The 25,508-nt window shown below is 38.5% G+C and overlaps 1 protein-coding gene across 10 annotated transcripts in view; it reads right to left on the bottom strand.

The window, feature by feature from the left end:
- Window positions 1-25,508, bottom strand: part of KATNIP (katanin interacting protein) — a 72,852-nt gene that overhangs the window by 14,368 nt on the left and 32,976 nt on the right. For 9 of the 10 annotated variants that reach the window (XR_014572889.1, XM_083800792.1, XM_083800791.1 and 6 more), the window contains 6 exons: window positions 23,612-24,500; window positions 15,012-15,746; window positions 13,544-13,752; window positions 9,450-9,525; window positions 6,304-6,481; window positions 4,002-4,167 (listed from right to left, as the gene is read on the bottom strand). Coding sequence is in view for 9 of the 10 variants with exons in the window: in XM_083800792.1 (XP_083656918.1) it covers window positions 4,002-4,167; window positions 6,304-6,481; window positions 9,450-9,525; window positions 13,544-13,752; window positions 15,012-15,746; window positions 23,612-24,500 (2,253 nt within the window). In the remaining variant the exon portion in view is untranslated. The remainder of the gene's footprint in view (window positions 1-4,001; window positions 4,168-6,303; window positions 6,482-9,449; window positions 9,526-13,543; window positions 13,753-15,011; window positions 15,747-23,611; window positions 24,501-25,508) is intronic. The other variant, XM_083800797.1, reaches the window with a different exon arrangement.

Here is a 25,508-nt window from a genome sequence, read left to right on the forward strand (position 1 = left end):
TACAGAAAAGCTGTATTTCAACGGTTCTATTTATCTGTATGGCAGGTGGGATTTGGACTTTTCCAAGATCATGCAAATTGATGTACCAAGCAGTGCTGTATGTAACCTAAGGACATACAAATAAAGAAGAGGTACCTGTATCAGGCAAAACAGATTGAGCCATGTCCACATCACAGATGTATGCGTGCCTGATACAATCTCTGAAGATTAAACTAAATAATTCAGGCATACTTAATCAGAAGATGAGGGAGTCCTGGCCCGTTCACCCTCCCCCAGTAGCACCATCTGGTGCTGTATGCACGATCCCAGTCACATAACGATTCAGTCATGCAGCAACAATTATCACTGCATCTTGCCTTGCAGTATGTTAAATGTAACCTAATGTTAATCACAAGCAGCATTCATTGCACTTAGTCTGTCACTAATTACTGCTTAAGGAAGGAATAATACCTGGAAAAATATAACAAGATGGCCTTATAACTGTCACTACGATTACAGCTTGCTGATTAATGGACTGAATGAGAATGGATTCATTTAGTTAGCAAAAGACAACTTAGTCTAAAGGTAATGTGAGTCAGTTTCCTAATCTCTAGATTTTACACTGACTGATGTCTATATGATAATTTGAGGCTAATTTAATTTTGTATGGAAATATTTAATTTTCATCACCTGTTATTAGGACTTATATTAAAATACATATGCAGTATTTATAGTCATTTAAAATGGGAATTTTTAGCTTTCTGAGAAGAACGTAACATTAAGGGTTTTCTGCAAAGCCCATACACTATCAGTTTCCTGATATTCATAATGGTTTTCATATTTTTGCCATTTGTAAACTGTTTTTATTCAATTATGATTTCATTAAGTTGTACATGTAATAACCCAAAAGTAAAGCTTAAGATTATTTTTTTTGCATAAATATTTCTTGATTTGAAAACTTAACATACTGTACTGGACTAAATGAGGCACTCATTTCACTTTCAAAGAGCACAAAGATAAATTAAGAGGGAAAGTTTGTATAAGTACCAGGTAGGGGGAAATAACTATTTCTGGATTCATCTTTAATAAGCTTGGGAGCAAAAAAGGAAATATACTTTTTGTATAAGACATGCTATTGCATGCTACTTTCCAGCTGAATCAGGCTGCCAGGCTAGGAAGAAGCAAAAAATCCACTGAAATACACTTTAGTTTAAGAAACACATATTGAATGGGAAGTCTAGAGACTTAGAGATGAAATCTTACCTATTATACCACAGCTGCTTATATTTATGTGCCCTTTAGAGCCCTCATTTCTAAGTAATTTTCATCATCTGAGAAGGCACTCAACCATCACACACAGCATATTACAAATTGCATAACAAAGCTTTCACAAGGTAATTTTTCATAGAGCTGGAAATAGCATACAAGCCTTCATTTTGACAGTTCACTGCCATTACCCTCTCATACTAAAGCTGTGAATAGAATCCACCAGTTTACAGCTGCCTAGAAAATCATTATATCTCACATCCAGGGACTGCTTCCTAGAAGAACAGCAATACTTCAGAGAACAAATGTCATGTTGCCCTAGGTTTGCAGTTCAAAGCCTCTTTGCTGCGGGGCCCAGCAAATATCCTGCACCTTCAGTTTTCCAAATAACTTGTCTCATTCATCCTTTCGCAGGATTGGAGGTATGAACTCCTCATTTAAATTGTACCCACTAACTGCTAGGGGACTTACAGGTGTGCCACTTACATGCATACTTTATCGGACCCACCTCTTTTGTCAATCTAGCAAATAAACTGTAAAAAAACAAACAAACAAAAAAGCCCACCTTCCTTCCTTCCTTCCTTTCTGTCTTGGTTTGGTCTCCAAAAAACAAATTCCCCATTAGATCTTAGGGATCTGGCTTTTTTTTTTTTTTCCTCCTTTAATAACTGAGACACACACACAGGAAGCAGATTTGGTTGGAAAATTCATATTCAAACTTTTCTTCCCTGCTCTGCCTTGGAGAAACTTGGGCTCATAATAGTAGAGAAAAACATTCCACATCACCATTTACAGACAGTTCTTCAGACTGCAATACACATAAAGAATCACAAAAAAAATTAAGTTCGAAGAGACTTCTGCGTGTCTCCAGTCACAACTCTTGCTCAGAGCAGAGCGGCCAGCAAAACTAAACTGGGTTATTCTGCCTCTCGTTAAACTGAGTTTTGAAAGCCTCCACCGACAAAGGTCTCACCCTGTCACTGCATACTGTCCCAATGCTGTACCATTCTCATGGGGAAGAGCCCTTTCTTTATGCCCAATCATACCAATTAAGTCATGGATTTTACTATAAAAACCTATATGTTACACAGGTGTATGTTTACATGGTAAGCTCAGCATGCTCCTGAACCCTACCATGTGTCAAGCATGTTGGGTTAATGCAATGTATTTAAAACAATCACTTGTCAAATGTTAAAATTTCCGTATCAGCTGTGGCTAGAATGAAAGATCTCACACTCTGGACCTATGTGAGTCTTTGGCCAGTCTTTGACAATCTACAACACCTCTTGCTTATGTTAAAAGATGCCAGGGCTCAGTTACAGAGAGGGAACCCCTCCTCCTTATGTGATTGTCCATATGAAAGCAATTCCTGGAAGGTAAATTTACACAGAATCTCCAATCTTTGCTACTATCTTGTCCAATCTTATGAAGGACCCATGCCTCCAACTTCAATTCTAAAAATTTTTCCAGAGCTCTGCTGATTTTTTGTTGTTGTTGTCTTGTCTCTAGTTTTATACACACCAACATTTTTCTTCTTATCCAACTGAATTTGGAAGTCAGGAACACAACAGTTCAATGTGAATGGGAAGATCTGGAAACATGGATTCACAAACTGTGCAGTGAACAGCAACAAATTCTTCATTATCATTACAACAGCATATGTATCTTCTGAGAAAAAGCAGGGAAATGAGTTACAGCCAAACTCAGAATGAGAGCTAGATATAACACCATCTCCAACAGATGTTATTTGCTAGTCAGCTCCAACAGTTCAGGATGAAAACAAAATTAAAGCAAGCAATTCAGAAACAGAAGCGAGGAGGTATGTTATACAATTTTAGCTAAACTACATTAGCCAAACTGCTTGAAGATGGCAGCGTTCCCAAACAAATGTTAAGAGTTCTAGAGACTCGCTTCTTGAAAAAGGTAGCATTGATTAATTGGGCTTAAAACGATCCACGTATGACAGCCAAGTATAACTCTGCTATCCCCAGCTGTTTTCCATTCAACTGCCTGGTAACCACATAGGTTTAATGAACCATAAACTCTATGGTAGTATATACTTGAAAACTGAAAGCAAATTTGAAAATTGCATGGCATGGCCACAGAGACAGAGCCTTGGGTTTCATTATGCAAATTTAAAGAAGTTTCATTATATTTTTTGTTTTAAAAAGGCACACCAAAATCTCTATTTAACATTTTACTAAACATTACTAGTTAACTAAATAGCTATACAGCTTTTATAATCAATGTACTAAATGATAACTTTTAAAATGACAGACTTAAGAATAGCAAAGAGCATGAAAACACTTTAAATGACCCCACTATCAGAGACAACAAAAAGTTTATACGCAGATACTGCTTTCTTTAACTTATCCAAACAGGATTTCTGTTGAAGTGCTCACTGTTCTACCAATCCTTTTATTGCAGGAAATGAAGAATCGTATGGTAGGCCTAAATACTGGATAGTGAGAGGATATCACTTCAAGATCATGTATCTTGAAAATAATATGTGTTACTATGTGTCTCTTAGAAAAATCATCTGTGAAGTTTTCTTTAAACTGTCTCTTTTTTTTTTCTCCAGTATTTGCTGTTTGTGGAGACAGAAATGCATTATACCTGCCACAAAACTCAGACTCAGACAATCTAGAAAGATTTATGGCATTCCATTAAGGCAGCTATATTCATTTATCACAGTACCAATTTTCCAATGCACTGCTGTATATTTTTGCTGGCAGTGCTCCTTTTCTTTTACTTACCCCTCTATAGGTATCCTCTGGAGATTTATTATAGTTCCAAAAGCGAAGCCCTGCAATATTTTCAATTTTATAAAAATGGATTGTGAGCAGATGATTTTCTCCAAAAGAGAAGGGAATGAGCCACATATGGTCATCCTCAGCAGTGATATTAGTCCCATCTATTAACCTATGAGGAGAAAAATCCATTAGCTGCAGAAAGGAAAAGCCTGCTTTACTCATGAAAACAGGTGCTTTACTAGGTCTTTTTCTGATTTCCACTTACAGATTCCAGGGCTTTATTATGCCTATGTGCATGAAATTAAAAAGCATAATAAAAAAAAAAGTAATACACAATCATTGAATTGAAGACCGGGGTGGTAGGGAGGCAGAGGAAAAAATAAAAACATTTCGTTTAGTTGAGTCTGTTGAGGAATAACAAAAAAATCCTAATTTTTCCCTGTGTGAACAGGTAGAGAAAAGCTAATTTGGTATCTCTGTACCAAAATGACTGAAGGCAAAGCTCTAAGGCCCAGATGTGATATAACTTATTAACACAGAACTGTGCCTAGCTTAGCATACCTGGCAGTTTGCAGTGGGTTACTATATGCAACTATATAATGCAACTATACTGAATCTGAGCTGAATGGCTGATGGATATAGCTCAGAGAAGAAGCAGAGTCTGTTCGCATCGTTCATCATGCTCACAGTTAAGCACATTCCTACTTTGTTTTTAATAAATAAATAAATAATTCTACCGACATGACAATGCCGTCTCATAATAGCACAGATGTCAGGCTGACTAGGTAAATTTCATTCCATTATTTCCTGATCTTGGAATTCTGACTTCCACCACAAACTATGGCATACAAAGAGCGCAAAGGAGAACATGAATTAACTGACCCAGTGTAATTACTTCTGTACACTGCCCTATGTACTTACTCTTTATTTAAAAGTGTAATAAATAAGTGGGTACCAGAGTTGGCAGTTCCTCACAGAAACAGGTGTTAATAAGGACTCTCTTCACAGAGAAACTGAACTGATGTAAAAGATATAAAACTTGGCTTGGTCCTGAATAGTACACAGGACCTACTTGAAATTTTGTAGTTGAAGAGCACTGAAGCCTACTCAATATACTTGGCAGAAATATCAGAAGAAAAAAATAAAGCCCCTATTTCTTGTGCTAAAAAAGCCTCTTAAGTAAAAATGGAGTCTGACAAAAAAAAGAAAAACAAAGCAACAAAATGAAATCATTACACACAGCAGACAGAATATTAAGGGATATCACACTGGAAGCATAGAACAAATCTATCTCACTAAGCAAGACATTAGAAAGAGGGAGGACTTGAAAAAATGGAAGCCAGCCTGGCACGGTGGCAGATAAAAGAAGTATTACAAGCTATTTTTCAACAAAAGTCATGGTCAAACAAACTAAATCAACAGGATCATAAGCTCTGGAAGGGTAAATGTATATGCACAGGCTAAGAAAGGTTATGAAGGCTAGCAAGCAAAAGGTACCATAAATGAAATTCCTCAAATACATCAGAGGCAGAAAGCCTGCCAGAAACTCTAGGATGAACAGATGACCAGGCTGTAAAAAGAGCATCCAGACTCCTCTGGATAAGATACATAAGGAAAAGCGAAATTAATTTTTTGCGTCTGGGTCCATCATAGTGGATCCAGAACCTCTTCATCATAAGGGATCTCATGGGAAGATTTCTTAGATCTTTAAACTTATGGAAGAGATTTTTGTACATTTCATAATTTGAGAAAGTTTATTTGTCAATGCATAAAACTTCACTGGAATTAAACAAAAACTGCAGTATTAAAGATTGGCATCTACTCCTGCAATTCCCTAATACAACCTCACCTTTAGCTAACTTGATGTTTTCCCTTGTAATTATTCAGAAATCCTACATACATATTACTGTATATGCATAGATGGCACATATTTCTGCCTGGAATGTGCTTAGCAGTGATACCAATCAGGCACATTACCTTCTCCTAACTCCTAACTCAAATATTGCCTTTTGGAAACATCTCGTTAATTTTCCTACAACAAACTGTTCCTGGAAAGCTCGTGAAATCCAAGAATCAGTAATAAGGGTATGAAAATCATGTTGGTATTTACATGTGTTAACCTAACAAAAGTTAATATAATTCTGTCATTTTATCAAATTTGATGTAAAGTGCATTTAAAATTGATAAACTCTAAAACTGTTGGTTGATAAGAATATTGAGCAGACTCACTGAAACAACAGGCATGAAGGAAAAAAAAAAAAACCTGCATAAAATGCTCTGACATTCCACCTCTTTCACTACTTACTTTTCTAATGTTCTGGAATCCCCTGTATACTCTGGAAGATCATTCAAGTCTTGGGGTGAAGCAGAAATCTGTTCTGTACTTATTTTTAATGCTTGACCATTCTTTCCTATCACTTCAAGTCCAGTCAGTCCAAGGTAATGAGAATCTCCCCAGGTCATGGTAAAATTCAGTTGCAGGCCTATATAAAAATATACATACAATATACACACATACATAACTACTAGTACTAAGTAAGGCACAAAGACTCCAAAACTGAATAATCAGTGTGAACTAGAAGACACTTTCACTAGTACAGAGCAGTCAAAGACACCAAAAACATGAACATGAAACATCTGATAGATTTCTTAAAAGCAAAGATAACAGGAAACCTGGACTGCACAAAGACTTGAAAGTACAAATGTTTTCCAGAACAGAGCACCAATGTAAAATTGCTACTTACAAGTCCAGACCCTCATTAAAAAACAAACAAACAAAAACAAAAAAAAAAAACATCCCCACACTTAAAACACTGTTGGATAGATCTTGAAGGTCTTTTCCAACCTTAATGATTCTATGATTCATACCGTGGGTTAATACAGAGTAATTCAGGATAATACAGCTAAGAGCACTGCGGTGTTTACGTAGGCTGTCAGGAGGAGCAGGAGGAGGAAGGCTTCTTTCCCTGTTATCACTCTAACTAGCCAGCAACCTAGCAATTTGCTCTCGGTTGGGTTTGCCACTGCCACTAGTGGCACTAGGGGATCTACTCACTCTCCACATTGTAACCCACTAATGCATTTTAAGTTCAACTGCTCACAGCCTGGCACAAATGACTGATGATAGTCTGCATCTGAGCACACTTCGTTCAAGGATCAGACTCAATTACCATCGGCTAGCCACATAACCTCACAGTTTTCTTTATTTAGGACAGTGTGGTAGATGTAACTGCGACACCATCAATGCCACATTGACGCCTGCCTACTTGCCAACAGCTTGAATCCAAGCCATGAATCCTACCATGTATTATCCAATCAAATACCATTTTCTTTCACACGCTTTCTAATGAACTAAATAATTTTTCTGTAAACAAGCATGTGTGAAAGCCCCAAGAATTAGCAGTATGCGTATTTTGTTTAAATAATTTTATGTGCTGTATTTGGATACTTCTTGGTCTACATGCCTACCTCCACATAATAGCATAGTACCTACTGTAAATCAATGTTAGACCTTTAGTGGGCAGCTGACATCTGGGTCACTTGTAACTATACAGCTCCTGGTCAAGCGTGTTATCAAGTGTCTCATTACTCAGACTGCAGAGTGACAGTTATTCAATAATACATTTGAACTGTGACATGACAGATTGAGATTATGCAGAAACAAAGACCTACCAATCTATTACCTTTTGCCTTCCAAGTGACTATATAGACTCATCTAAACCCAGTCTTTCATAAATACTACATGATTAGATCTCTTAGAGAATACCAACTCATAGTTAACCCAAAAAAGACATGTGGTTTACTAATGTGTTTAACATACCATCTTCATGTCAGAACTCTAGCAATTAGCCACCAGCTGGACTTTGTACCAGTGATCATCATACTCTGAGCTTGGCAGTCTGGCTACTTTTCCACCCCATCCACCTTATTCCCATCCATTCCATTCATCTCTCACTAATTTGGCTACAAGGAGAATATGAGAGACTGTTAAAGCTCTAGCTAAACTGAAGATAAATAACATTCACTCAGCATTCACAGCTTTCTCTCATCTCCACAGCCAGTCATCTCCTTACAGAAGTCAAGCAGGTTGGTCAGGCACGATTTCCCCTTGATTTCATGACTGGCAGCAGGATGAAAGAGATAATGACCTACAACAGGTCAAGGACACAAATCCTCAGTGACTCCACACACAGTTTACAACCAGGAGCCCCACATGAAAAAGGCAGTGGTGATTCCAGATTTTCTACAATTCCCAGTAATTTCCCCAAGTGAGAAGTAGAAGGACTCTTATTTCAGGTCTAAGGCCCCACCACACAGCATAAGGGGAAGAAGGAGCAATATACACAGGCAGGACATGGTATGTTGAAATCACTGGGAATCCCACAAAGACAAGTGTTAGCTTACAGTTTGGTTGGTTGTTTTTTTTTTTGTTGTTGTTGTTGTTGTTGTTTTGTTTTTGCTTTTATGCAAGGTCATTTACAAAGTCTCTTGTAGCAATTAATGGCAAATTTTTGCTGTGCAATACACTAAATTGGAGGACTTTTGTGTTTGGTAAGACGTAGGAAACTTCCCTCATTTGCAGCTGGTTTCTGCTCCAGCATTTTCCCTGCAAGAACTCAGTGGAAATCAGGACCTCTTTCTTGGGTAGAGACAAGCTACTCCAATCAACTTCTTAACAATATCTTGTCCATATGAGAGACTGCATCTACTGATCTCTGAATCACACCCTCACTATCTTTTTCATTCATTTTGAGAAATGGGACAAGAGAAAGGCATCTAAAGTTCACAGATATGAGCCGATCATAGATGTTCATATACAAAGTTCATAGATCTACATTATATATATAAACCATAGATACGTAGCTGAATAACAGTATTGTGTGTATTTTCCGAGAGCACATCACAGTTTTCTACAGGCTTTATGTCAGGCCCAAGAACCCAATTTCTCCTGTGCTGGTCAAAGGACCAGGAAATTATACTTCTGGGCCATCCAGAGGTTCACTGGAAAATAATTTAAAGGCCAGCAAGATTTGCTTTTGTACAGGATAAACAGATCAGGTACTTTCAGTAGGGATGTAACATTCTGGTCTAGTTTTAACTGTAGGCTTTCTATTGTGAATCTGATCTGAGAAATTCAGTCAGTCTAAATAAATATGCAGGATTTGAATAGAATTGCTTGGTAATGGACACAGCTATCACAAATCCCATTCAAGGACTACGCAAATGGCTAGTGTTATTTTTGAGATTAAATGCCAGCTGTCACAATATAATGTTCTAAAATCCACGGTAAAAAAAGCTTCTGCCTTAAATATTCAATTACTCTTCTTTATTCCAGACCAGACATCTGTCACCGTGTGACTCTGACAATTCAGATTCTCCTTCATAACATGTCGGGAAGGTGAGGGGGTAGGTGTGGAGTGGCGTATGCAAGCAGTGAAAGAAAGAACTTACACTTTCCGGTAAATATTCCTGGCTCCTTGGGTATACATTCAGAGAAAGTGTCTGGCAGAATTACTTGCTTTTGAACCTAAAAAGTAAACCAACAGGTGCAATAAACATGCAATTAAATATACACTTTTAAGACAGTTCGTAAAATATTTGTTTGTTTTATGTACTGCTTTTTGTGTTTCAGTCTCCCTTTGCCTCACCACTCAGGCTGTTCTGCAAACAATGGAAAACATGCCCCAAAACATAAAAGATCACATGCATCCTTACTAAGTCAAGATAATATGTTTGTTGATGTTGTTAGTGCATTTATGAGATTTCCTAGCGTGGGCTGACTTTTCTTGGTGAGGCTGAAATTGTCACTCTTACTAATATGCAGACTGCCATTAGCAAATGATGACATACATTTGCATTTGCAGCATGTAGCATATACGTCACAGAGATAAAAAGTTTGGACGAAATGTAAGACCTCAAAGTGCCATCACTTTTTTTTTCCCTAGAATCAGAGGGCAGAAGAAATGAGCAACCTTATCCAAAAGCATGCATTTGTTCCTTGACAATACTAATTAATAGTTAACAACACAAATTATCAAGGCTGCCAAGGAATATGCTTTTTCCTCATGGATTAAAAATTTATGCTCTTTATTTTATTGATCGCATAACTTGAAATGAAGATATTTTTCATAAGTACAATCATGGCTGACAGCAAGGGATGAAAAAATAAAACTTTTTTACTCCCAGCAGTCAATCCGTATCTATTTATTTTTATTTTTTAAACGGAAGCTGGATCCAAACTAATGGCTCAATGATCTAGTAACATTATTTTAATTAGTCAATAGGCAAGGCAACAAGGTGCATTTCCAGAAAATATTTCACAAAAACACCTCCTCAAAGTCCCTGAGTAAGCTAAGCTGCCATAGAGGAAACTCTAACTGATTAAACACCTGGTTTGCAAACAGGAATTAACTGTTGGTTTTGACAATCCAGGAAAGCAAAAATCCAGGAAAAAAAAAAAAGAGGACAAAATTTGCTGATCGTACTGAGGCAATTATGGTAGTAAAGACAAAGGACAACTGCAAAGGCTTGCAGATAGACTTCCTTTCACTGAGTGAGGGTGATAAAATAACATATTAACTTAATTGTAGATAAATGTAAAAATGCTACACAGAAGGGAAACAATCCTGACTTTACATATGCAATATTGGGCTACAACGTAATAGCAGATCTGAATGAAATCTTGTCATTGTTGTAAGCAGTTCTACAAAAACATCAGCTCAATACTCATTAGTAGTCAAAAAGCCAAAATAGAAATTAGGAGTCTAGACTCATGCTCCATAGTTTCATTCATCATTAGAAGTAGCCTTCCTGTCATCTGGAATACACCAAAAGCGCTTACATTATGCCTAAAAGAAATAAAAACTTTTCAACACTTTTCTCCTGCTGTTATAGTCAATTTCCATAGTACAACCACTGACATCCCTGGATCTTCTACACGTGTTCTCACACAGCAACATACTTCATGTAGCAGCTAATGTCCTTGTGGTAATTAAGTAGGTGAAATTGAATCAGAACTGCACACTATAATACATTCACACAGAACCTACAGAGGATGAAAAAAAAATCTCTGTTGTTGGAGGGTATTTTCTCACAAAACAGTGACTCCATCTTTGATGTCTCATGCCTCTTCCTCAGAACAACTTTCAAAGACCAGCCTGGGAATCAAAATTTGGAACTCTGCTGAATATAAAAACTCCACAGACTCAATAAAGCTACTGCCTTTATAGAATGCAGAATAATGCCTTTAATGCCTTCAGATATTTTAAAAGACACCTTTTATCACCTCTTTTCTCCCTCTTCCCCATTTCTTGGCCACTCAGATCCCTCCATTCCACTGATCTCTGGTATCTTTTCTTTCAGCCTTAGTCTAATGTTCTATTTCAACACTGCCTGTGAACACTGTGATACCTTATGGCTAGAACGAAATATTACCCCTGTATAGGAGTTGCTGGAAAAGAAATAAAAAGCAGCAAGTATTACCATGCACCTACACCCAACCATACTCTATAGCATCTTCCATGTGAGGAAAAACTAAAGTATGACATCATTCTGGAAAGTAAGACATTTAGAATAGCCAGTGAACAAATCAACGCAATAAAAATCCATGAAGAGATACTAAACACATAAGTTAAGTCAATAAAAGTTCTTGTGACACAAACTCCTAAGGGTTGGATGAGTGCTCCAGAAAAACATCACTGCATTTTTGCTCTGTTCTTATGTTCTGCCTTGATATCCACTACTGGTGACTGTCAGAGTTGGCTCAAGTGCACTAGTCACAGGTCTGACCTGCTATAAAAGTTGACACATTAACTGAAATCATGGGGAAAGAGATGGAAGACAAATGACCATAGATAATATTTGACAAGAATATAAGATGCTTCCATTAAGAGCTTTTAAAAATTCTGTAATCAGCACAGTAAAACACTATCTCAGTCACAGGAAGAAAGGGTTAATGATCAACAGGCAGAGACTGTTCAAGCCCAATATTAGTCTGAATGACAACTCTATGCTGGGGAAGACTAATCATCTAGTAGATTCGTATCATCCTGACACCATAAGCATCCAGCTAGAAAATCTTCATGGTACTAGCAAACACTGAATGACAAGGAGATCAATGGTTCAGTCGCAACACCTTTTGTTATTCCATTGCTGATACAGCATGTTTCAGGGTTAGAAAAGGAATAAGAAAAACATCACAGATGAACAGCACAATAAAAAGCAGAGGCTCTGAGTAATCACCAGGCAGTCCAGGCCTCCTAAGCTTTTGCAATGGAAGAGGTCCTGAGTGAATGCTAACAATGAACAAGTGGATCAATAAAAGTCAGGTGAACTTCAATTTGTGTTCAGGAAATCCTGCACTGCGTAAGGCATCTGAACAGTTCAAGATACTGAAAGCAAAGATGGAACCAGAATTACCAGTGGCAGTGTTAACTAGCACTGGAGGATTCAAAGGGTTAGAGTTGCTGCCAGTGTCATAACATTTTACGTCCTGTAAGTCCCCAGGAGAAGAGGTCTAGACAGAACAGGCAGGTCTCAACACAGCACGAGGCTCATTAGGAACCATATACTGCTGGGGGCACTTCAATTGAACCAGCTGGAATATTGTTTGATTCAGTTTTGGATCTCCTCATAGATATACTAGTAAGAGTTTCCCCTAGCCAATGATGTCCTCACTAGAGAAATAGCAGGTGCTCATGAATATTCTAAAAAGGTGTAAGATTTGATGGAAAGTGGGTCAGAAACTGAATGATACCATCTTAAGCAGAACATCTTGCAGGATCTTTACTCAGCCACTGGACTGTTGGGCTAGACTGGTATGAGGCAAGACTGCAGTGCCTGAAGATACAGTCCTCCTCTAAGTAGTAAAATACCTACTGTATGGAATAGTAGGGGACATTTTTATGCTGCAAAAGGGACACAGACCCATGAAGATGCTAGTCAGAATAGAAAAGAGTTAAAAATAAAGTGAGAGAGAGGAAAGGTAAGAAATGCTATTATGCCAGATCCTTCCCACCTCAGTTACTCTATTTGTGGAGGAATAAATAATGAAGAGTATAGTGGAGGAATAAATAAAGAAGAGTATACTCTGTGTGGAAAACATCGAAAAATCTTTGGTTTGGATTGACAGGGTACAGAACAAATCATTACAAGACTAAGTGTACGGTCATTGTCAGTGGCATAAATCTTCAGGTGAAACCTAAATCAAAAAGAAACCCCTCTAATCTCTGCCCAAATAAGTAAAGCAATACAAAATAAGAAAAGGAATACACACACACACACACACAATCCAGTATAGCCTTCCTTGTAGTCTTCCTAACCAGAGAAAGCAAAATTTGGAGGATCTCCTGCGCTTGAAAAAAAAAAAAATAATAAGAAGAAGAAGAACGACTATTGAGCTGGTGAAAAAAAACAACTTCAAAACAGGCAGATGGCTGTATTAGTTTTTCTATGGAGATTTATGCCGTAAGGGCGATCAGTGCCTCCTACTTCCATACCATGTTTCAGAAAGACGTCTATAGAGTTCTGAATGTAGAGGCCCCCACCTGTTGATTCTCTGTTCTTAATCCCGCTTGTGTGAAAGGTCTTTCATCTCCATCCCCATCAGCAGTTGTTGGCCTCTTTAGCTCTTCTTCATATCTCAGGGAGCTGTCATTTTCTGTTTCTCCATCATACATCTCATCATAGCAGAATACAGCTTCAAGAATATCATCATCAGTAGTGAACAATATAGTATCCCCAAAGTGCTCTGGAGCTGAAGGCAATATATAGAATTAAATAAAGAAACCATACAGAAGAACATATGGAGTGATAAAAACTGTTTTTGGTCTTTTTTTTACATTTAAGTTTGCAGTAGTGCTTAAAGATAATATACAGGGAATAGGTACTGACTACTGATATAATAACTATATTCAATTTCTGGGTGACGAGACACTGGACAGCAGCCCCGCAGAGAGGGATCTGGGGGTTTTGCTTGATAGCAAGCTGAATATGAGCCAGCAGTGTGCCCTGGCAGCCAGGAGGGCCAACAGTATCCTGGGGTGCATCAAGCACGGCATCGCTAGTAGGTCAAGGGAGGTGATTGTCCCGCTCTACTCTGCGCTGGTGCGGCCTCACCTCGAGTACAGTGTGCAGTGCTATGCACCACAGTACAAAAAGGATGTAAAACTGTTGGAGAGTGTCCAGAGAAGGACTACAAAGATGGTGAAGGGCCCAGAGGGGAAGACATACGAGGAGCGGATAAGGTCACCTGGCCTGTTCAGCCTGGAAAAGAGGAGGCTGAGGGGAGACCTCATCACAGTTTACAGCTTCCTCATGAGGGGGAGAGGAGGGGCAGGCACCCATCTATTCTCTTTAGTCACCAGTGATAGGACCCAAGGGAATGGAGTCAAGCTGTGACAGGGGAGGTTCAGGTTGGATATCAGGAAGAGGCTCTTCACTGAGACTCCTCAGGGATGCAGTCACGGCACCAAGCCCGTAGCAGTTTAAGAAGCATTTGGACTGTGCTCTTAGTCATATGGTCTGATTTTTTGGGTAGACCTGTGTGGTGCCAGGAGTTGGACTCGATGATCCTCATGGGTCCCTTCCAACTTGGGATAGTCTATGATTCTATAATTTCTACCTTGCACTGCATAGCAGACAAACCTAGAAAACCCAGTCAAATTTCAAGTACTTATAAAAAGAAAATGAAAAAAAAATGTCTCCATCAACTTTTCCAAAATACCTGTGAAGACTAAAAACCAGCAGCCTGTAAATATTGCAGACTGTCTGTTACTGAAATATGATCTAGTTGTTAAGACTTTGCTAAGAATAAAAATTAGCTCTATATGCTATTTAAATTCACAATATCATTAAAGAACACATTAGTTTTGCATTACATTTTTAAATTAAAAGGACTAAATACTAACAAAGTGCCAATTTGCCTTTAAGTGGAAAGTGATAAAAAACAAGACATATGTATTTGTTTATATTATGTTACTGTTTTCACACAGAAAGTAAGAAATGATAGCATACCTCCAGACAAGGTTCCTGAAGCTTTTGCAATTTCTCCTTTAAAGATGCATTGTTCGTTTAACATCATTATAATGTCTTTCACACCTCTGAAAGAGTGTATGCGAGATTTATTATAATTCCAAATCCTAATCATAGCTACTTGACAGGGATTCACAAAGTCAATAAAGATAAAGTGAGGTTTTCCAGGGGTAAATGGTGCTAGCCAAAGATGCATATCATCCTGCGTCAGATTTACCCCATCAATTAGATTGGTTATTACTCTGGGATCTTTGCCATAAGCTGGTAATATATTTATATCAGGTGGTTCTGCTGTTATTTTTGCAATCTGAACAGGCTCTCCTTTAGAACTGAAAACTTCGATTCCATTAAGACCAACATAGTGTCTGTCTCCCCATGTTGTTCGAATGTCTATTACTAAGTGCTGCCCATAAGGTAAAACGGGGATTTTAAAATCACTTCCATCATGTGCCTCCACTGAATTTTCTTCTTCTTGCCTTTTTGGTAGTGTTTGTACTCCCTCTTTTTTCATTAGATGATATTCTCCAGTCCGGTTGATTTTCTGCTGATGGAGAAATTCATCAAAGATATCCCCTTGAAAATCCATGTTAGAGATTCGGCCGCGATGGGAATAATTGAACTTTACCAAGGAGTTCCAGGACTCCTGCAGGGTATGTTCTTGTTCATTGTGCCACTTTGCTCTAGAGGTGGCTACGTCCTTGATAGAAAAGTCTTCATCTGAAAATAACATTACATATGAATTTAATGTATTGACAGGACTGGCAGCAAATGACTACAGCACACTTTCTAGAATTATGCTGGTTATATTCATATTCCCGAACTGAAATTCTGCTATATTAGCACTTTTATATTGCTTCTCTGTTAAAAAGGCTACGTCACAATTTCCCTTTCCATTTAGACATAATGAAAACAATTGAAGAGCAGAGCACATGCCAATATACCAAAATGCAAGTTTTAGACTGGAAATTCTTGACTCAACATATAAAATTTGCATAATGATGAATTTCTTTAATTTAAGATCTTGGCCAAAACTCCTTGGAAAAAAACCTGCAGGAAGTGCACATTGTTAACTATACCCTACCTGCCATTACTACACTCCATATTTCATATTAGATTTGGAAAATGCCAGTACAACACTTTGCTTTTATTCTCACTTCTAATTTTAGAGATTTTTTGTATATGTCTCACACATTAAACAATGCAGATAGACAACATGATACAAGTAAACACTTAAAATGTGCAGACTGACAGAAGGCAAAATTAATCAATAAGACAGAAGCTTTTAGACAGCTTCTCTTCATAGTATTTCTGCAAGCACAAAGTCCATTCAATCTTTGCTGGTGGCAGTGTCCAAGTGCCTAACTTTTACTTTTTGAGAGCTATTGAACCTCAGGCTGCGACGGAGAGGCTGTACCTACATTAAGCAGTGACCTACTAGTCGATTCAAGGACTTTACCCAGTGATACTTATTGGGTGGCCATCACAAGGTATCATCCTCTGCGTTTCCGCAGAAGATCTTTCATACTGTTGGACAGAGTTGAACTGTTTAAGTTTCCAAAGCATTAGAGAAAAAAAAAAGTGCTTCCTATTTCAGCAAAACAGGCTGAAATAAGTTGATAAGAAATTCCAGTGGAATGGGTAGGACAGGCATGATAAAAACAGAAGCAGAATTATTTCTACAGCTACTGGAAGACGATGTACCTTCTCTACTATAGATGCATACTTATCTGTGGATGGAAATCAAAATTCTACAAATGTAGCGTTTTAAGCTAAAGTCATGAAGCATCAATCCAGCATTTTTTGTGTAGTGGGTTAACTTTTGTTCTATCATTACTGCCTGTAAATTTCGAATATGCTAAACTTAGAGGTTAAAATATTAGAAACTTAAGCTGTAATTAGCGTGCACTTCCTAAATGGAAAGAATTGACTTCTTACTCAAGGATTTCTTAAGCTTTGTATCACAAGGTAACAAATCCAAAAGCTAACTCCCGCTGAAAACATACTGCCAAAATGATAAGTTATTGCACGTGAGTGCATCGGATAATGTGGGTTAACCTGAAATAATCACTTGGCTGTTCATTACCTCATTCTACCCTGTGTCTATCTTGTCTGCCTACATCTTTAAAATGGCTGCTGCCTTTCACCATCACTGGTAAAATGGCCAGGGCTGGGGGGCTAGACTATGCAACAGGTATAACTGGCACAGCAAAAACAAAACATAATTGAAAGGATTTCACACGGTTTCCTTCTACCTCCTCTGAATGCATAGTTTTTCTGTAAATTGTAAATAAAATAGTTCAGAGCAGGTGGATTGTTTCTTACACATTTATAACCCCTTGAATATTTATACAGCACCAAAGAAATGTTATGCTCTTAGTGAAAATCTTCAACACAAGATTTAACAGTTTACCAGAAACTTACTTTTTCCTCCACTTAGACAGAAAAAAAAGTCTGTAACAGCCTTGACATATAAAGCTAAAAATACATTTGAGAAACCATCAGAATGATGGCTGGAAAGACACTAACCTAAAGCATACTCTTTAGTGGGCCCTGAAGGGAGAAAAAAAATAAAAATTGCTGCTTGGATTTGGCAAGGTAATTCTTTTAAATTTAGCATCAGATCTACGTAACTACAGATCCTCCTCCTCCCTTCTGCTTTTGCCACTGTCTTCTATATTCTACCTTTAACTACAACTTCCATTGCCATCATCCTCTTGCATAGAATCTGTCTTTCATGCAGGTTTCCTCAATTCCTAACTGCCCAAGCCATTGCACGGTATTAGCAACCAGGGCCTCGATGTCCTTCTTGTAGTGAGGGGCCCAAAGCTGAAGACAGTATTCGAGGCATGGCCTCACCAGAGCTGAGTACAGGGGGACGATCACCTCCCTGGTCCTGCTGGCTGCACTATTCCTGATACAAGCCAGGATGCCGTTGGCCTTCTTGGCCACCTGGGCACACTGCTGGCTTGTGTTCAGGTGAGCATTGACCAACACCCCCAGATCCTTTTCCTCTGCACAGTTTTGCAGCCACACTGCCCCAAGCCTGTAGCGCTGCATGGGGTTGTTGTGGCCAAAGTGCGGGACCCAGCACTTAGCCATGTTGAACTTTTCTTTCTCATAAAAATTAAGATTTTTGACTCTACCACCTATCAGTCCTGATAGGTCAGGACAAACGAGACCTAAAACAGTACCCCTGGAAAAGGGAAGTCATGGCTGGGAATCGAGTATCCCTGCTAGCAAAGCTTGCACCTGAAGCAGAACAGGTGGCTAAGAACAACAGTAATCCTACAGACTGGCCTGGGTCATTTTCCAAATGGGCAAACAAAAATAATATCTGGACCTTACAGATCGATAAAGCATAAGCAATGGATTGAAGGATACAGGCTTCTGTGGATGAACGAGTCTCTGAGAGGTTATCCAGAGTAAATGCAGAACCCACCAGGACTGGCAAAAGGAATGGATGGGGTGCCATGACTAAGGGGGGTGTAAATTGAACCATTAAACTGAGAGTGCCCAAAGCAACTACAAATAATTAAACAGCAAAGAGGGAAAGAGTCTTCAGTCACATGCATTTAAAGAGAAGTGGTGAGAAAAGAAGTAGATTCAGCGTACATGGAGGATGAGGTGAGTGTTGCCTTCTGTGCAGATGAGACCCAAACACTCCTCTCCCTGGCCAGCAAGAGGGGGATAACGATGTAGCATCTCATGGGAATACAATGGGGGCAGCATGCAAGAGGAGCAATGTGGGAGCGAAGCAAGCTCTCCTTGTGATCATGCTGGGGAGCAGCTTAATTTCCAGCTCAACATGATTAAGAACAGACAATAAAAAAGATTTTCAAAAAAAGCTGTCACTTTTATATTTTCTTCAAATAAATGGAGAAAAGCAAATGTAGTAGCAAACAATTACAGGCCCATGGGCTAGATTTTAGTTCTGTACAATGTCCTTGAGTGGATACTAAAACAAATGGTTATCAAGAATAAATGCCAATTGCAATAAAATGCAAAATAATATTTTCCCAAAAGACTACTTAAGACTAATTTTTAATTTTGGTTTTGGAATCACTAGGAAATAAGTAGTGTTCCTAGCCTACCTATGGCCAATAATCTTTTACACCAGGGACAACTGAGTTAAAAAGAAGAACTTGAAAGCAGATGGGAAACTACCTGAAAGAGGGTTGTGTTCCATATACATAGGCATGAAAGCCTGGAGACCAACCTGTCCACTCTTCTCCATCACACATGGGAAATACAAACAGGAAACAAATTTCAGAGAAATATTTCAGAGAACATAAGTCATTTGCAAATCACTTCCTTGTTCAAATCATTGTCCCTGTGTATACTCGTCGGATGGGTGATCCCAAAGAGTACTTCCCAGATTCTTACAATTTACCTGAATAAGATACTGCATATTTATTTAGCACTTTAAAACGCCAAAGCTTGAAAACTTCAAGATAGGCTTGTACAGAAGAGTATTTGATATCCGTTGCCCTTCACTGTTTTCGATTTTTTTTCCTTTTGTTTTCTTCTCCCCCCCCCCTTTTTTTAATGGTAAGTACTCTAAGCAATACAGAGATAACAACTCCAAAGCACTCCTAGGAGAGTGCAATAGGAGTGATTTTAAATGGGAGGTTAACAGGTTTTTTAGCTACATTAACGAGTGACAGCAGGAGAAGCGGAGCTCTGAAAAGAAAGCAGAGGATAACCCAAAAGCACAGGTCAATGTCTGAAGACTTACAGGATCTGGTATTCCTTTTAGCATCTAAAATCTGTTATTTTTATTGGAGCCTTGTGAAACTACCATGGTACTTCTGTCATCAACTCTGCATGTAGCTAAAGAACACTTGCAGGTGTTACAGACACATTCCCAGCCTTCTGCATGCCTGAGAGGATTGTATGACGGACGCTATCCCAGAGTCCAGAAATAATGACACATTCAGCATTCATCTCCCCTGTGGGTTTAGGAGGAATGTCTTGAATTACCAAGCCTTGTGTCCTGCTTCTGCCAGCAACGCACACCATGCAATTCCTCTCGTAACTTCAGTAAACTACATTTTGGGACAACACTAGCTTGGAAAAAACATCTTTCCTCTTCTCTGTTGTATTAATCTCATTTCTATTCCCTGCAGCTATAAATAGCAATCATATTTCCATGCTGCAATCACACACTTTGTTTCCCAAGTCATTCTAAATGCTCTCTTCTGTTCCACTTTATAATCAGCTTTCCTGAAAATGGATGATCAGAACCACAGTTTTCCAATTGAAGTCTCACAAGTGCCTGCGCTGAGATACCAACATTTCCCTAACTAACAGAAATGCCTCTGCTGATACATCCTCAGAGTGCATTGCTGTAATCATGCCTGCATTGCACTAGCATTTCATAGTCAGTCTGTGATCAACTACTCAGCCAAGATCCTCCTCTTCCTCAGTCATTTGCAATTGATGATTACTCAGCTTACAACTTAAGTTTCTGTTATTAGTCCCCAAATGACCTTGCAAGCAGTTTGTACTACTGAATTGCATTCTACTGCTGTCACTCCAGTCCTCAAGTTCATCTTTCTGTTCTTCAATCCTCTTAACTTTTAATACCCCAAATTATACGTTATCTGCAAGTTTTGTCAGCATACTTTCATCATTTGCTATGAACACTGAAGCAGTTACCAAAGATAAAACTATTTTTAATAGCAACAGTAGCTCAAGCCAAGTATGCATGTATGTGCTATTTCTAATTTCTGTTGTTCTCATTATTCTTCGTTTAAAGACCAAAGATGAGCTGCGATGTTGCATATGGGCTTGTGCAGAGTCCCCTTTGTCACATACTTCTATTGGGAAACTACAGTTGCCCAGCTCTGTAAAAATTTAAATTCACCCCTCTTAGGGAAAGACGTAAAACTGTTTCCCTGTTGTTAATGCTCACTCAGTTACACTTTGAAAATGACTTCACCCGGCACAGTATAGAGAGAACGAAAATTGTAAAATGTGGTTTTCTCTGGGACAACCATGTATTGGGAGTTATATTGTCAATTTTTCAGTTCTAAGCTCCAGGTAACAACCTGCTCTGAGCAAGGTTAGAGGTCATCCTAACAAGAATCAGATAGTTTAAATTAAAACTCCTAAATTCTTGCCATTCTTATAACTGAAAAGAAAGCGTTGAGGGGGGATTTGTTTACAATGTCAGTAATGTTGACAAGTTTTAAAACTCAAAGTCTCACAAGAGGGCTATTCATATGCATACCATAAAACACAAAGTATATGTAGCCAAGTTAATGGTGCTGTAAGATCTCTGGTTTGTTTCTCAGCATTGATTTTCTATTTATTTTAGGCATGCATCAAAACAAAGGTTAAAAGAGAACACAATACAGTAAGAAGCTTCATATGCCATATTGTGATTTGGTCAAATCTGTTGCTTTTAATATAGAGAAATCGCTTATTCTGTATTGTTACGAAACCTCTGTTAAATGATATATTTTATGTGCTTCCATTACAAGTAGGTTTTAACTTCTTAACTTAATGCAAAATCTGATTTAGAGGATTTATATAAGATAAAATATATTCCAGAATTAGATGAATAGCACTGCAACAAAGAAGAGAGATTTAGGCCTACCAAATATAGAGTGCATTATACGGCTTGTGGATTGACCTGCATATAATATACGTATTCAGACTTGCACACGACACTTTTGTCACAGAGAGAAAGCTGAGAATTTAGGAACATAAGCTTAGTTAAAACACTGAGATCAAAAACGTAAATAAATAAATAAATAAATCAGTTTTCCTTTTTTAATCTCCTTTAAATACACAACTGAGCAAAACTGCAAACAGGAAAATACAGCTCTTTCTTTTGAAAGTCATTTAAAAAAATCTACCTGTTTTCTGCTTACGCAGTAAAATAAGAGATTGAAAAGGCAGTTTTGAATGTTAGATTTGAAAGTATAGACTAAGTGCTTATATTATTATTTTTTGGGGGGGGGGGGGGGGGGGGCGGAATTTTACAGCATGGATAAAATGACAACCACATCGTAAAAAACCTTTTGAGTGAAAAAAAAATGTTTTTCTTTGCAAAGGTTGATCTTGGGTTACAATTATACAAATTCTCTCTCAGAATTGCCTTTTTAGTCTTTAAATAGTATTAAACCGAAAAAAAAAATCCACATCTGTGGGCACTTAATTCTATTGCTTCTGCAAGGCTGTCTGGCCTAACGTGTGCTCATTTAAGGATGAACAGGCACCTTGTTAGTCTGTTTTAAGGTACTTACTGGGTTTATATCACTACCTGAGATATATCAACACTCATAAGGATTGCTAGGAAAGGCAATCTTCTAATGCAGCTTTAAAAACCACTGTGCTCAGACTCCATGGGCAAGACAATTTCAGGTAGGTCAGGCCTCACTGCCAAAGAATCAAACAGGTAACAGCTGCCCCTCAATAGTTATGCTGCTACAAGGCTGTAAAAAAGTGAACTCCTGCTCATTTTTAGCAAAATGCTTATGTTTCTTTTAATATGACTTTGTCCAGACATTCTGCTTCTAGAGTCCCCAAAATGAGATAGCACACTGTACTGTTTCCGAGCAAAGCTGATAAATTTGTGCACAACTGAATCACATCGTTTTCAGATTAAGGAATCCATTAGCTTTGTTGTCTCTGTATCATATTTCTCTGAATTGCATACACAAAAAGGACAGAGATACATGTACAAAGGTGATGAAGCAATAGTAGAAATTACTGTAGGCAGCATATAGCCTCACCGAGAAAGACACAAACCTACCACACAAACTCTGTAAATTTACTATCCTGAGCTCATGCTCTTCCTCTTTTTTTTTCCAAATTTTCATTGATAGTTTTAATCTTCTCCAAATAAATTTTAAAATACTAACTCAGAATGTAAATTCTAAAAAAAACAGCATTTCATGTCCAGCATAGGATAAAGAGAGAGACACTGAGCATTGTCATAGTATGAATGAGAAAAACTGAATACTGCAAATAGTATAACTAAAATAGAACTGTCTATACATTCAGAAATTGCCAACAGGTGAAAGCGATGATCCTTCCTCTCCACTAAGAACTGGTGATGCCACATCAGGAGTATTGTGTCCAGCTCTGGGCTCCACATTACAAGAGATACTAACTTACTGGAGGAAGTCCATCCTATGGCTACAAAGATCATTAAGAGACCAAAGCACCTTTTTCATGAGGGTATGCCAACAGAGATAGGAATCTACAACCTGGAGAAGACAAAGCTCAAGGTGATCTTATCAGTATGTATAAATACCTGATGGGAGTGAATAAAGACAAAAGAGCCAGACTCTTTTCAGTGGTGACCAGTGAAAGAACAAGAGGCAATGGGCACAAATTGAAATCCATGAAACCCAATCTGAACATGAAAAAATGCTTTTGCAGTGAGGATGGTTCAACACTAAACCACCCAGCCAGACACAGTTCTGGACAACCTGTTTTAGCTGACTCTGCTTGAGCAGGGAGGCTGACTACGTGATGCCAAGAGATCCCTTCCAACCACTGATTCTGTGTTTCTGTGAAATGAAGAAAATATCGGCCCTTGCACTAAAGTTATTATTGTAAGAACTTACCTTTGGGTGCCAAATCATCTTCTTTAATATTTATAGTGTTTAATCCCTGCTTTCTTACACTTCTCCTTCCACTTGTAGGGTACTCTAAGCTGCTGCAATGTTTGTTAGAAAACTGCTCTGAAATGTCTAAGCCAACACCATCATCCTTTCTGGCTAGCATTTCTACTCTTTCATCTCCATTTGTATTTCTGCTTCTGGATCTTCCCAGCTCATTTCTCTGACATTTGACATCTTCATTAGTCCTATCTGAAAAGTTTGTCATGATTACATCTGACTGTGTTTGAAACCTCACGCCTAAACCATGTTCTGTAGCAAGCCAGGAAGGCTTCTGCTTACTGGAAACATCTTGATTATTCTCTGCTACTTGGGAATATGGCTGTAACCATGAAGGAAGTCCACCTGTAGAATCAGACAATTTTCTTCCTGTTAGCTTTTCCATTTGCTCACTCAAAGAAAGTTCATCATCAGATTGAACATGCTCAATAACTTCTCGTGCTGGTGCATTTTCTTTGGTATCTTTTATGCAAACGTGAGATGGGAACACTTTTAGATCATTCTCTAACTCAGTCAAATTTTCCTTAATAAAGCTGTTTGAGTTCACCTTATCCTCAATGTGACTTTCTTCTGGCAGAGATTTCCAGTTTAGTGAAGTACAGTTTGACTGTAAACATGCAAATTGCAGGTCCACTTTCTTGTCTGTGGCTGCAGATGCATTTATTTCTTTCCTTTCATTTGAAGGATTGGTAGCGATATCTTGCTTGCAATCTGTAAGGTCAATTGTAGTGCTATGGTCAGCGATGAGATCTCCAGAGGCTCTCTCTAATTCACCGTCAAATACAAGGTTCTCATCAACATATAATTTCACCTTCTTTGCTCCAACATCAAGGTCCTGGAAAAATAAAAGCATGGAGATTTCCATCAAGGTGTTCAAACATTAGGTATCACTCTTCCGGAACTCTGACAAACAGATGAAAACAATGAAAACCCCGTATCAGCAAAATGCTTTTAAGTACTTTTTAAATGAAAAGCTCAAATAAGTGAAAATTACAGTGGAATATTTAAGATTTTATTTAAAAGGACCAACAGCTCTTCTAGACACTACTATGAACCCTTTTGGCTGAAACCTAGGAAAATAATGCTTATATATTTAGAAAACCTTGAGCTATGACACCTAGATTAAGTATATTTATATTTGATCAGGATATAAATTCCAGAAGCAGATTTTGCTTCAGCACCTTTAAGATTCACAGCTTACTTGACATGTATGCTACACAGCAAACGGCCTGTTGCATTAAGGGGTGTAACCGATTAACCGTTATGGGTCTGGTTGGATTCAGGGTACTGAACTATCACGGTCACAGATTCACCAATAATGTAACATGCCCCAACTCTAGTCGTGTTCGATGAGAACTATCACAGCTAGGAACAATGCAATTAAGTGCAATTTATTACAGCAACAGGTACACAGGTTCTTTGGATGCCAGCGATAATTTACAGCATAGGCAGCTCTGGAAGCAGCTCTGCAGAAAAGCACCTGTGGGATCAACAGCAAGTCAGGCACAGTCAGCAGTGTGCCTCTGTGACGATGAAGGCCAACCGCACTCTGCACTGCTTCATTAAGAGCAGAGCCAGCTCTGAGGGAAGTGGTAACTCCTAACTCATGATACTCCATCTGAAAAACACAATATTGTCATCCCCTTTCATCCTATCCCTCTCCAAAAGAAGTGCTGACAAACTGGGGAGAGCCGAGCAAAGGCCCACTACCATGGCTGGGACTGGAGCACATGGCTTCGAACAGAGGCTGAGGGAGTGGGTTTGGCCAGCACAGAGGAAAGAAGGGAGAATAGGGATCACATCACAGCTTCTCCTGTCCACAAGAGTGCTTGTCTCAGAAGAC

Source organism: Anser anser, assembly GCF_964211835.1.
Source record: "Anser anser genome assembly, chromosome: 15".
NCBI classification, from domain to species: domain Eukaryota; kingdom Metazoa; phylum Chordata; class Aves; order Anseriformes; family Anatidae; genus Anser; species Anser anser.